The following is a 14,916-nucleotide window of genomic DNA, read 5'->3' on the forward strand; positions in this document are numbered from 1 at the left end:
TGCATGGGCATGGGGCTCACCTTTGCCACACAACACAATAATTGGCTCACACTTATTGCTTCATCATTATTTCAAGGCTGCTTTCGAAGGATATGTTAAATTACAATCCTCAACTTTTCAAAATTTTTCAAAAACACTTTATAAACATCTACTTTTAATGATATAAAGTAATAACCGAAAAGCTATGTAAATATTGTTAGACTAATAAGAAACTAGCTGTAGCTTGAAGTGTATCCCGATTTTAACTACTTATTTCTTTTTTCTCACGTTTCTTCCGTCGGCACTGATGCATAGCCTAAATTTCTGGTAGGTACGTACATATTTAGAAAGATAGTAGTTGTAACTTTGTTATTACCTCTTTTGCTTTTTAAAGTAGCACAGATTTGAAAAAAAAACAGAAAAAAATATTTTTCCCTATAAAAATGAACTTGTTTGGATGCGTTAACAGCCTAGTGTAGGTATTTTTTGTTTTTAATGTTGGTGACAATTGGTAAACTTACCAATTTTCCGAATGTTCGTTGGCAACCATGAAAAAATCTCGAGAATTCATTTCCAGATTATGCACAAAACAAGTGTCAATTCGAATTGAACCTACCTACACGGCTTAGTCACTAACTGACCCAAAATTCTCCAAATTTAAAAATGTTTCCTTTTTATTTCTTTAAAAACAACTTAAAAATTGCAAAATATAAAAATACTATAAACATTCCTTAACAAAAGACCATTCAAGGAATCATTTGTTCCAATCTCTTGCTTAAATGGATGCCTTCTGCAACTCATATTTTAATCCTATACTATTTGCAAAAATGTATCTACAGTGTCCCATTTTTTCTAGTCGCTATATGTGTCTACATCAAAATAATTTAAAATCAAAAGATTTTCTCATAAAAAAACAAACATGTCAAGCAGTAGGTACCTACCAAGAGTGATGTCTGTATTTTTCTTTTCATAAAATGTAACTATCATTCATTTCTTTGTCAGTACAAAATATTTTTTTAAGCAATAATACCTAACTATAATACTATAATAATACCTACCTATACTATCAAGGTAAACATACGTAACTTGGTAAAGTATAAAGCATAGGTATTTTCTTCAAAAATAATGCACATAAAAAAAAATAAAAAACAGAATACCTATGTGCATTTACTGCAACCTTTTTTTCTCTATGAAGGTCTCTAAATAATACACACAAAAATTTTCGAATCTAAAAAAGATTTCTCACGTTAGTAGGTATACCTACTAAAAATATAATAATAATAATAATATATTTAGTTGTTAATCGAAAATAGTAGATTATGTTATTAGGAGTAAAAGTGATTGTTTATGTGGCGAAGCTGAACGTTCATTTTGCCGAACGGAGTGAGGCAAATGGATTCAGCTGAGCCACATAAACTCACTTTTACTCCAAATAACATATACTATTTTATCTGCAAACGATTCAGATGGAACGAAAAGAACAACACACCAATAATCAAGTAAATCACCTCAATAATCAGGACGCTTTGCAATAAAATCGTAACAAACGTCACGCGTCAGTTTCGGAATTTGTGTTGAGATTTCGAAAGTGTTGATTGATTTAACTGGTGAATAACTGGTGTAGTTTATAGTGCAATATGTCGAATGCTGATAATCTACCTTGTACCTCTCCAGAAAATGCTGAAAAAGCGAAAGAGACAAGAAAGAGACAACAGTGATAAATGTCAAAGTAAGTGTCAAGTAAAAGTAAAAACGCCTAGGCGTAAAAACAGTGTTTTTACTCCATGTCTGAAAAGTTAAACTTTTACCTGTGTCATTTAGTCATAAAAGTGGTCACTTTTGTGACGTTTGCAGATAAACAATGTTTAACTAAATGTTAAGTATTAGAAAAATTGTATTTTAATTTTAATTAACTTATTACAGTTATAGGTTTCGCAAAATTTATTGACATTTAGTATTATTCACAGTATTATTTCCCTTATATAGGAATTACTTTTTCCACGAAACCACGGTATAGGGTATACCTATATCTACATAGTGTTATTACACCTACTACAGCCGTATTTATTCTTCATTTTGTTAACTAATACAATAACAAATATAGCTTTTAGAAATTGTGTTGAGAACTTTTATGAACGTTATCAAGAAAGTTTTTTTAATGTTCACTGTTCACAAGTTTTACATCAGGCATGTTGCGTTATTGTGGATAAAATTCCTAACTCAAAATCTTACATTCCCACCCTTTATACTAACATACCAACACGCCCCTCGAACTTCCTAATTTACCTTAAATCATAATGTACTCTCGCTAATTAGCTCCATAATGAAAAATGTTACCCCGCTGATGACTTCTATAACTCGAAGGATACATCATTTTCTCAGAAACTTATGAAAATATTTCAAACATTCAAAATATTTGTTAAATATTTATTTATTTATTTATTTTATTTCTAACTTTGGGTACTGACTTTTATAGTTTGGACTACGTATACCTCTATATTGTAATCGATATTTCATTATTTTCAATTCTTTCCATGTACTTGGTCGCAAACAACATTCAGGATGTTTATTTGTAATTAAACCTTTCACTTCCATAATAAGTATTCTGTTACCAGAAAATTTATTTCTGCAAACATACAAACTAAATTTTCATTTGATTTTCATTTAGGTACCAACACTAAAAGGTACAATGAGTTGCTATTCCAATTTCCAATTCTTCTCAAAAGTCTCAAACTGTTCAAAAATTACACTAATGGAAATAATTTTGACGTGTTTTCGTTTTGGTATTTTTAGGAACAAGGTTGAAAAAAAAAAACTAAATTCGAGACCTAATCTCATTATTAAATCAATAAGAACCGTTTCGTTAGCCAAGAGTTTGGATTTTCGCAACACCGGGTCTGTAATAATCTAAAGAGCTTCTTCATTCAGGTTAAAACTCTTTATCGATCTGCTTTTGCACAGAAATGGAAAATCCACTGTTTGACTAAAGTTTTGGGAGCGATAAAAAATAAAATATACAGATAAAAAGAAGTGATTTATAATAATCCTTGTATTTTTATTTGACTTATTTTTTATTATTCACGTTGTGATTCAAAGAACAATAGCCTTCGAGCTCCATCATACTGAATAGATCGTTTTAATCTTAGATTAGCCAGCATGACTTCTAATTTCCTGTTTACTGAATTACTAGAGTGTACTTAAAATTAAAAGACTACTTCACTTTTACAAAATAAAACAGAATAGAATCACGGAGACGAAACAATGCAAATCACTCGAGTAAACTTTATGTTGAAATACTCTTTCATAAATTTAATTGAATTAATTACTCGTTGAGATTTAGTGTGGTAGTGAGAAAGAGAAAAAGCTGTTCACGATTAAGTACCTGCTCTGGCAGACTTAAGAAAATTAAATTTTTGATATTCAAACATCTTCTGGTAATAGGGGGCGGTAATTGAGACAATGTCAATATTAATTTTTTGCCCATTTCAAATTTTTCTTCTTGTTTAATCTTTACCACTGACGCATGATCTCATTTCTACCCACCATGTGTTAGAAAAACACAAAGTTGCAAATTGCAAACTAGTTTATTTGAAACGGCACGAACTCGGTGCTTTATTGATGTCGCAGTCTGCGATAAATCCGAGAGGAAAAATAAGATGCGTTGAAGAAAAAAAATTATGACTTGTTGACCCACCAGAAATGTTTTATCAACCATTTTCAGAGTTGGAGGGTCATTTGAGAGAAAATAAGTAAATAAAACCCTTAATTAACATGCTGCTAAGGAGTAAGCAAACCAGACATCAGTGTAAAAATCTCAGGAAACCCTCTTATGCATAACAAACTCCACCGGAAATACTTGTTGCTCACATTGTAAACAAGTTCCCTTTTTCGTGTCGAAAATTCGACAAAGACATTGTTTTCACAATCAGTTTTGAATCGACGTAACGGACGTTTTGCACACTTTTATGATCGACAGGAAGTAACTTGTACTTAATTATCCCTAATTATAAAATTTTTAAGTACCTATCGTAAAAACAAGTTCTCACATTCACACGACGAAAAATTCGGTTTTGTCCCCTATTCGTAAGGGCTTTTAGTCTTTTTTTGTGTAGTTAGCACCAGCTGCGATATTTGGGGACGAATCGTGAAGACAGGTGCCAGAATTCGGAGATTCTAAACGACAATAGATAAAATCGAGTGAAATAATTTAGCTCTCTCTCTCTATTCAAGCTTTGTTTTTTCCAAGAGAAACTTTGGAGACTATGTTGCGGAATTTATTGCTTCGGCTGCATTTCTCTCTATAAAGTTTCAGCATAATTTTGGCGATTAGAGAAGTTTATCGTTACAAAATTCTGCTTTGGGGAATATCGCACATGCAAAATCAACCCCTGCTGAGACTCGAAGGGGGAGCAAGTTAAAAAGAACTTTCCCCAACGCGTGGAAACGCAGCCACAGGCATGTAGAAATTGATGATATTTGGAAAAAATGTCACAAGGCAAAATTGCGTCCGCCACCGGATTATATTTCATTAAATTCATTGCGTGGTTAATAATAACGTTATGCTGCTGTAAACAATAATTTACTTATTGTCTTGTTGGAAATGTATTGTTTGTGATTACGTTACAAATTCCCGGTAATGGAAAATCTATAAAATTGTAAATTTATCGGGATTAAAGTTGAAGAGCAATGAAGTGTTTAAAAGCTTTTCCGACCGGTTTCTGATTCTATCACCTGAAACGATTTAGCACTAGCGGAAGGGAGGCAAGCAAACATCAAAGAAATTCTTTTAAAAAATCTACCTGAAGACCTAAACTGGTCTACGGACCCGTCTGACGGTTAAAGCTAAATACAAACTTTTTCACCGACCTTGGATGCGGAGAGCTTTTTGTTTATTTTTTCGAATTTCACAGAAAATGGAGATAAGGAAAAATGTTTGTTCTACAAGATTCAACAGAGATAAATGGGCTGTAGTCACTTTTTATTCATTTACACATCAATAGAATTAATAGTAAAAAATTTAAAATAGTATGATAACTTTTGTATAGGTACCTACATAATTTTATGTGAATCATAAATTATGTATTTTGAAATGAATGTGAATTTATTTGAACACCTGGTATAATTAGCAATAATGTTGCAGAAATATCGCTAAAACATTTTATGAGCTCTTATTAGATTCTGAAAAAATATCCCATAAAATTATTTTTTATATCCATTCACATATGGGACCCGTATAGAACTGCAAATTAAAAAAATTAACAACAAAAAAATGGAACCATAAATAAATGAAGTTTAAATTAATTTTTGTGAAATATGTAACCAGAAAGGAAAGTTTAAAAAGTGTATAAGTAGAACTAGGTACTTCATTTTTATTACAATATGTATAGGTAGATTATTTCCAGCTGCTCTCAAATACTTTATTTTATTCTTAATTTTTCAGTTTATCATCGACATTATTGTTTATGTTTATTCTCTCTTTATGTTTCGCGAATTTAAGAACGTTTTATTGTTAAAAATTGCTTTTGGTCTAAAAAGTATGTTTAGTAAAGCATTTTAAATACATAAAATCTCCAACAAGAAAAGCCTATAATAAGAAACTTTAACTTTTTAAAAATTTCATTTTATGAAGATTGGCATGTAATTAAAAGTTTCTAATAAATTATATTCTTCCAGAAATTAAAGGGCTTTTTAAATCTGATAAAAACCTTTTAATATTTGCAGAAATAAACAGAAACAGTACGTATTTTTGCATAATTTTATAGAAATACAATCGTATTAGTTATCACCCGTGGACCCGTGATTCTGACGTCAATTTGTATTTATTTTTATTAATTTTAAAGGTTCAGAAAAATCCAATCTATCACCGGAAAAACTTTTGAAGAATTACTTGAAGTTAATCTTAATTTGTGTAAGTTGTTTTTTAAAATGGAGAAAATATCTATGTCAAAGTTTTTGACAAAAACTATACCATCTAAAACTGTATAGGTAGGTAGGTACCTACAGTTTTCAAAAATATTTTTTGTCAAAAGCACTTCAGTCTTCAAAGTTTTTGTTAGATTGTTATATCAGTGCTGTTCGCAACTTTCTTCAAGTAACTTCAGCCACATCCAAATTATAATTATTGATAACGTATGTCTCGTAACCTTGACCCAGTTTATTGTTTGGTCATGCGTGATAAAAAGCTCTGATTGAAGGGGTGAGGTATTATAATTATGAATAAAACGTAGTTCCTTAGATTTACGTTCTTGGGCAAAAATAATATTGATAACAAGTGTAGTCAGAAAGTGAGTATGATAATTTAGCTCGTCTCCTCAATGAGGAGATAGCCACCTACCATATTCTTTGCTACAGAATTAAATGCTATTCCAAAAAAGCAATAAACCAATTTCTGGAATTAATTGCAGAAAAAGATACAAGTTCATTCAGTGCAATTCGATCTTAAATTAATGATTTTGTGTTGCTCTTGATGAACATAATGAGGATCATTTCAGTAAATCTGATATTTTATCACGAACCAAACAATGGAATTAGTAAAAAATAATTGTTTGAATCTTATTACTGTTGGTCAATGATTTTTTACTTAAAAAACTTATACCTCGTTAATAACAATTAACTGTTCTCGCATTCTTGTAAGTTATTTGAATAAAAATCACATAAACAATAATTTGTCATTTAACATTTATACGAAAGCGAAAGTGGTTTAATTTTAGAATCGGTGGATATATTCAAAGGACAACGTTCTCAGGTGGTCTGATTTTATCATTTTCTACTTGATTGTATTTGTTACTTATTTCAGTAAATAAACTGATTTTTGCCACGTTTATACCTACTTACTTACCTGATAACTAGTATTTCTTAAATTATTTTTACTCAAAATGCTGAATTTCCACTCTAATCAGAGCTAATTTTTTATCACCTATTCCGATTCATATGTAAAACTCTTGATACGATGTGACTCAAAGAAAAACACCCACTAATCCCGCAACAAAAGCAAAGTTTCTGTAAATCTGTCACATTTTCCACGTATACAATTCTAAAAAGCTCTGTTCGTAACTGTAGCAACACCCGCTTTTTGTGGCCGAAAATGTGGGTCATCATCGCCTATTGACCTTGAAAATAAGCTCCATCCTGACGTAGTGATAGTGACCAAGTTCACTGCCCCCTATTTGCATTTCACTCTAGTTCACGTCGCCGAATAATGAGTGTTTCTTTTGTTGTGACGCTGCCGTCACCTTGAACCTCACAAAGCTCTGAGCTTTCGTCAACTATTAATAGTTCGCTATTACGATACTCACATGTTGTAAGGAAGCGATAATAAATCCACACGATCACGCCACACAAACACACCGAGACTGCAAATAATCTAAACCGGCTCTTTTGGGCCTTCGCATGACAGAAGGCGGCTGGCTTGGTGGAGCAGCAAGAGGGGCTGTTCGCCTTCCGCCCGCTCACCGATCAATACACGCCCCCCTCTTGCCTCTGGTCGTGTGACCGACCCTGAACGCGTCAGCTCCAGACTGTGTGGTGTTCGAAAACGCTCAGTTTCGTCCCGTTATCCGAACTGTTGGTTATCCGACTATGTCGAAACGGAAGCGCGTTGTGCTCACCTTCCAACAAAAACTCGAAATTCTTCAACAGTTGAACGAGGGAAGAAGGGGCGCTAATTTGGCCAGAGAGTACGGAATTGGGACTTCCACCATCTCAGACATCAAACGAAACGCCGACGCCATCCTGAAATTCGTCTCGAATTTAGACAGTCAGAACCAAATTTCCGAGAAGAAGACGAGGAAAACGGCACAAAACACCGACCTCGATTCGCTAATCTATCGATGGTACCTAGAGGAAAAGAAGAATGGAGGGGTGCCAATAGACGCTGCCATTTGTGCCAAAGCTCTCGAAATCAACAATCAACTAAGAAACAGGAGCATGAATTTCAAAGCTAGTAGTGGATGGTTGAGACATTTCAAAAATCGACATGGAATCAAAGAGACCAAAGAAGCAAGTGAAGAACCGCTGAATGTGGCCAAACAACTTAGGAATTTTTTCAAGAGAGGGGGATTCACCCAGGAGAACATTTACAACGTGACAGATAGTGTCCTATTGTGGAAAAGTTTACCAAACTGTGATAACAAAAATACAACTGCTGTTAAAATTATTACTTGTACTAATGCGAACTCTGCTCATAAGTTACCTCTTTGTGTCATAGGACCTGAAAAGAAGTGTGAAACTAGTGATACAATTTACTACAAATATCAAACTCCTGAAATTGATTCAACACTGTTTGAAGAATGGTTTGAAGATATTTTTGTGCCTCTTGTAACACAGAGACAACAAAATACAGGCACTGTTGGTAAAATCCTTCTAGTAATGAACGATTCATCCTGGCATCCACCTCGGGAAACACTAATCAAAGACCGGAATAATTTTGAAGTGTTTATAGTACCTGAAGACTCATTAATCCAGCCAATGGATTTAGTAATAAATGAACTGAAAATTAAATATAGGAGAAACCTTCTTGAATTGTTACTTTCAAAGTCACCGTGTCCTGTTAAACAATTCTTGGAAGAATTCGCTCTAACGGAAAGTATTTCAGTAATCAGTAAAGCGTGGGATTCCATTCCCAGAACCGACATAGTACAATCCTGGACAAGGTTAATATCAGACGTAAGGAATGAAAGCGAGCTGAACCATGACGGAATAGTGGAAATAGTTGCAATAGCTCAAAAGATTACCGGATTAGAAGAAACAAACTCAATGGAGATAATCCAATGGCTCGAAAGCGATAAAGACTTTTGTTACAACTCAATCGAATATGAAGAATTTAATTTTGACGACAGACAAGACGAAATAACCGAAGAACCCTCGAACGTGGAAGCCTACCAAAGTCTTGAAACTGCAATTCGTTGGTTCCGGAACCAAAATGAATGCAACAGTGCCCAATTGGCGACTCTGGAAAGCATACGCGACCTCGCCGCGGCGAAAGTATGCGTAAAAGAAGAGTTTTAGCTCATTTTTATGATATATTATATTGGTTACGAATAAACCTCGTTCAGCATTTTCGTGTCTTTCTTATCGGCCATTAATTTCCCTGCATTCCTGTCAGTCGCTCCATAAAATGCTTCAGTCAAGCTTTTCGAATGTGATAACGCTCTCGAGATGGGGGTTCCGCAGTGTTAGATTAATAAAACAGCCGCAAAAATTGGATATGCAGTGCAACGCTGCCGTCAAAATGCTCATCAATGTTTCATGGGAGGCGGCGTTGCAAACCCACGATGGTTTTAGACCTGCTCCGTTCGTCTGACACGCCGTTTTTCAACCGGTGACATTTCCAAAGCTGAATTTAGGGAGGCTTTTAAAAATGGGAGAATTTTTAATGTTGTTTTAGAAGGTTAGCAGCGTTCGGAGAGATGGATGGAACACGCTGATTGAAGAAGGCGAGGGCACTTGGTAGGTGTAAATGTTGGCGACATGCACTGATACGAGAAGAATTTGGAGTGAAGGTTCAACAAAGTAAACGTTTTTCTAGCTTTGTTACAGTAGACTGAAAATTGGCAAACAGTAGGGTCATAATACTATTTTCATAATTAAAAATAAAATATAATAAAATAAAATATAATAAAAATAAAATAAATTTCAGTAAATAAAGAATTTTTACAACTTGTACAATAAATTACAGCGAAGACAAAAATTTGAAAAATAAAATCCCAAAAGTACATATTAATGGGTTAATCACATTGATGGTGAGAAAAAGTATATGTGATACTCGTGCGTTTTAACACTCGCCACTGCGTGGAAATGAGAGCTATACAGGGAGATTTTTTTAACTCTGAACATAGCCCTATGTTCAGTTTAAAAAACAGATCAATTTATTACTCTCATTCAATGACAGTCTCGATAGTTAGACAAACTACTGAGACTATCACTGAATATTTAAGAGCAACAAAATAAAAATTTGGTTTATTTAAATGAAGATTGTGATTAGACAAACAGAACAATTACAGTACCCTTCACAGTAAGAAATGAAGATATAATATAGGACTAAAGTTTATTTCTTTTTAAATTGGTGGTGGGGGTAGTGTGAATCAAGAACACAACATGACCTCCGTATGTTTTTGACATTAGACAGCTTCTGACATTTTGGTACTAAAGTCAAAAATTAAAGCTTCTCCCTGGCATTAGGATTTTTATAGGGCTTGAATTACGATTGTTACGATGATATAAAGTATATAAATATTAGCCTCAAACCAGTTTTTCCCCTTAATAATGAAATTACAAATGACCTACGTGACGGTAAAACACACTTTTGACGTACGTTACTAGCTCTGCGTTACTTTAATCGCATGTGTTAAAGTGAGATAAATAGCGTGACAAATATTGAAAAGAACTATCTGGTACGTCTTTCGAATTATTAATTGATCCACACGCTCATAATAAGAAAACAAATTTTATGTACAAAGTTAAAAAAATGTCCCTGTATAATATATTACTATGTATTTTAAAATTGTTTTAATGAAAATGTGTTCTGATTTTTTTATGCTTGCAAAACAGTCACCCCTTTATAAACATTTTAAAACTGAGAAACCTTTTGAGTTTAAAAAACTTAAATTTCGTCATTAAAAACATCAGAATAACCCCAACTCTAATACTTCTTTCTATGTCAAAACAACAAACAGGTTTATTTCTTGTTAAAATACTTTCGGTGGTGAGGCAAATTTTAACACTTTCCCTTTTCTTTGGAGTTTCCTTGTTATTTTAACAAATATTTTATAGTATTATGAAGTTAGAAAATTTATATTTGCAGAACTACCAAAATGACCAACTTAAGTTAACAACTCAGGTAAGTAATTAATTATTGTAGTGAATTGTAGTGAATTAACAAAAATAGTATTTGTGAATTACGACATATTGCAACTGAGGCAACATATCCATAACGTAGGATTATATTTTTAACCGTTGTATTTTTGGGTGAAAATAAATGTGCTAGTAGTAAAAAAATGTTATATAAAACACGTTAGAGAAGATTTTTATAGCCTCGCATTTATTATTTCCCTCGATGTTACGCATCTAGGTTATAAAAAATCTCTTCTCTACCTTGTGATACCATATACTATTAATTAACAGAAACACTGAAATATTTGTTGATTCAACTGTAATAAAAATAATTTTAAGACTTATAACTGGTTGTGAGGACTGGTCTGAAATTCTGTTTTAAATTATGTGAGGAATGTCGTTACATATTTTACTTTCAGAAGCCTCGTTTGGAAATTTTTAAAGATATTCCTTCCCTCTAAATAAATAAATGTGGAAAAGTGTTTGGAATCATCGAAGTTCATTTATAATAAACCCGATTTCGGGTTTGGAGCGTTCAACAGTTTGTCGAGAAAGTTTTCAGGATCAATGTCAAGACACTGTCAGGGGGCAAATTACCAAGTTGAGAAATGTGATAAAAGTTTGTCAGAGTTGAGAGGCACGTGTGCCCCCATGCAACGCGGGAATGAGTGTGAAAACAGTACAGCACAACTCGAGATAAAGCCGTGAGTTGGGACTTTGATAATCTGTACAAGTCAGTGTACAGCCAGCGTAGATTAGACAAAGTTTACACACTTGCTGTCTGAATAAGAGATTACGCGATAAGCTACGCATAACTTGAACACAACCACTATTTGTTCATTTTGGTGTCACGAGGCGTGCAAGAAATCGAAATCGATCTCGAAAGGGACAATTCCTCAAGTCCTTGCAATTTCCGGAATTTATGTTAGTCAAGTTTGAGATGAACAGATGAGCTCGTTACATGGCCTCCGCTTACACTGATTGTGGCACTTTCTCAGTTTCAGGTTTCCAAGGGAGCCAAGTTCGTTAGTGTCTAGTGACAAATTCTATCCCTCTGATATACGCGACCAGCCAACCTTAAGGGTATTATCATAACATCGAATGAGGTTTCGTATCATTAAGGAAATAATTGCCCCGGAAAACGATACGTTTGCACGACAAGGACATGCGCGACTTGCCGCCAAAATAATAATTGCTTTTTGCTCACGAAATTAATAATTTTCACAAAAGAGTGTCTACATTAATTATCCTTGTGTGACGGGGATTTCCGAGAGTTTATGCATCAGCAGATGCACCCTGTGTTCTAGTAGCACAGCAATTAGAATTTCGTTGGCAATTCCGAAACGGATCCTCAGCAAAGCTGTGGAAACAACACTCCAATTATATTCTCTCCCCATTTAAATATCTTTGCAAACCTCACATTAAATCCTTACTTTGCATAATTGAGGCTGGCGTTTGTGCCAGCAAGTAAAGAAGTGATGCAAACGTAATTCAAGTTATTACGAATTCTTTTTACCGAACTATGGAACACAAAAAACAAGACAAAATGACTCGGCGTAAAGCAGCTTCACATGCTAAGAACAGGACAAGGCTTTTGCAAGCTATGAAACGGCACTAAAATATTTTTTTAATTGTAACATCTATATATCAAGGGGTTATGACTATGACACTCCTGCGGGTGTTTAATTTGTATGGTAATTCTATAATTTGCCATTTTTGAAACACTTGTGAATGTTGGTATGGCAATACAAACAAAGTAAATCGTTGAGAGTTGAACCATCACTTTTTTAATCTGTGAAACAGTTATTTTTGTCGAAACGAAATCAGAGCTTTATTTTTTTTACTGGGTATTTCATTCATTTACATTTCGGCCAATAGCATCTCGTCATTCAACAATGAGTTAAAAATTTCAATCGGTAAAATTGATGAAAGCAAAATTTTATCGCCTTCACCTCATATTTAGAGCCAGTGAGTGAAGGATATTTACGAACAAAATCGAAACCAAGCCAGTTTTCAAGTGATAAAATTTTACCCCCTGGTAACAGTCTAAACAACTTTTGTCGTTTTAAATATTTTGACAGTTATAAACACGCGATTTGGGACATTACACTTGCAAGTTCAAAAAGTGTTCCCCAAAATAGATGAAGACGAAGGCTTGTATATGGAAGCAATTCTCTCAGTTCTGCGAAGAAAGAAATTATGAGCTGACTGCCGATACTCCAATAGATCGTCTAGCAGAAATTTTACAAGACTGGGCGTTTAGAGAGCTTACGAGGTACCTCATCAACAATACAATCAGAAACTCATGAAACGTCTGTCAGAAGTGAAAATAACGACATTTCCAGCAAAATTGTTTACAATAATTGTACATTTAATATTGAGAATAAATAGTTGTAGACTTGAATGTGTAGTTTTATTCATGAAATAGTCCTCCGAATACCATTCGTGGTAAAATTTGGTCTGGCAAAATTTTTCGATTGAATTACTCGAGTTTTTGTTGCCAATTTAGCTCATGACATTGTTCAAAAACCTCTCGTCTGCGACTCGAGGTTTTTCTAACAATGTCACTCGATAAATTGCTATGTAACAAACTCTCGTACAATCTGAAAATTTTGCCGACAAAATTTTACCACTTATGATATTACTACAGACAAAAAATAGATTCTACATTACACCAAAAAATAAAAACTAATATCACTTTTAGGTGTAGGACAAATAAAAATGTAACAGAAAAATAGTTTTAACATAATTTTTGGTTTCCAGCACAAAACATACAGGTTGCGCCTAAACTTGCGCCCCAGAGAAAAATTTCAAATAAGATAAGATACCAGTAACATGGAAAAAATGTTAAAAAAATTCTATCTGTCAAAAGATTTTGACATTTATTTTTTGACATTTCACATTTTTTTAAATCTATTTAATGATACTGATGATCTTGTATAAGTTTTTTTTACAATTATTTAGTAAAGGTACAAAAATTTTGCCAATAAAAGCCAAAAATATCATTGAAAAGAGTTACAATTTGGGATAGAGCTTCCTTATTTCCTCTTATAATAGCCTGTAGCAAAAAAACTTATTTTTCCAATAGAAATAAATAGAGTCAAAGTGCAAAATTTAAACTCTCATAACTTCGAAATTTTTATAGATATTTTTTTTAATGCTTTCCATGTTCCTGGTGTCTTACTGTATATGACATTTTTCTCTGGCGCGAGTTCTGCCGCACACTGTATAACTCCAAGTATTTGCTTCACTTCTACAGCAAATAAACTCGTTTTTTTTATTGACCCCTGATGTTAAAGTTATGTCTTATATTAATTTTCCTCATCTGTGGTAGTAGCAAAGCGAATTGGTGGCACAAATTTAATTTCTATATTTTCACCTAACACCACTTCACCATTTTTTATGAAGTTAAAAAGTTTTAGCTGCTTTAAAACAATGACCCAGTAATAACTCATCTAAATATACCTAAACAGACCACTCCCCGAGTTACCCTTCTATATAAAGTGGCCCAAGTTTTATCTGATCAATTTAGTCAAAATGTTAGTCTTTTATTATGTAAAGGAATATCGAAATTAAACATTTTGACACACATTTTCGTTGCTTGAAAGAAAATAATTCCAATGGCAACATGCGTTGCAGAAACAAATCTTTTCTACGACTAATATTTTATTATGGAAATGTGAGAAATGCGAAAATAACAATAAAAACGGAAGCAAGTGAGATTTTGCTCAAACATTGTGTATTTTCTGGCTCTTTTTTATACTTTTTTTCGTATTTGCAGTCCATGCACCGTGTCCAGCGGAATAACATCTACTCCCCCTTTTAGGTGTAATCTTCATTCATATATTCTCATAAATATATAACATGTTGCAAAGCGCCCTGGAGGACAGTTTATTTGAAATGATAAATGAGCGTTATATTATACATTTACATGTACAAGTTTTGAATCTGAAATTTATAGGCGCTGATAAATTCCGAATTTTGCAATAATCATTATTTAGTGATCGTTTCAGCATCAAAAATTACACTCGATGGTATAAATTGTCCTGTCGCAGGTTTAATATGATACTTTTTAAACGCCATCCTCGAGCTCCATAAAAGATTTTA

The 14,916-nt window shown here is 33.4% G+C and overlaps 2 protein-coding genes across 6 annotated transcripts in view; one reads left to right on the top strand and one right to left on the bottom strand.

Annotated features, from left to right (window-relative positions):
* LOC123013518 (D-2-hydroxyglutarate dehydrogenase, mitochondrial) overlaps positions 1-14,916 on the bottom strand; it is a 90,703-nt gene that overhangs the window by 26,670 nt on the left and 49,117 nt on the right. Inside the window, exon 1 of one of the 5 annotated variants that reach the window (XM_044412078.1) lies at positions 7,275-7,351. The exons of 2 other annotated variants lie outside the window; for them this stretch is intronic. The gene's annotated coding sequence lies outside the window, so the exon portion shown is untranslated. Of the gene's footprint in view, positions 1-7,274; positions 7,352-14,916 lie in introns of those variants that run through there. 2 more of the 5 variants (XM_044412080.1, XM_044412081.1) reach the window with 2 other exon arrangements.
* On the top strand, positions 7,514-9,027 carry LOC123013519 (jerky protein homolog-like). Its single transcript, XM_044412084.1, has one exon. It carries the CDS (start codon positions 7,558-7,560, stop codon positions 8,983-8,985), a length of 1,428 nt encoding a protein of 475 aa, XP_044268019.1. The 5' UTR covers positions 7,514-7,557; the 3' UTR covers positions 8,986-9,027.

This window comes from Tribolium madens, unplaced genomic scaffold (genome assembly GCF_015345945.1).
Source record: "Tribolium madens isolate multiple individuals breed KSU strain unplaced genomic scaffold, Tmad_KSU_1.1 Scaffold_96;HRSCAF=242;Tcas5.2_LG5, whole genome shotgun sequence".
NCBI classification, from domain to species: Eukaryota; Metazoa; Arthropoda; class Insecta; order Coleoptera; family Tenebrionidae; genus Tribolium; species Tribolium madens.

Bases quoted from the DNA above. Each gene is read 5' to 3' on its own strand.
- LOC123013519 (XM_044412084.1), top strand. From the start codon at position 7,558: ATGTCGAAACGGAAGCGCGTTGTGCTCACCTTCCAACAAAAACTCGAA.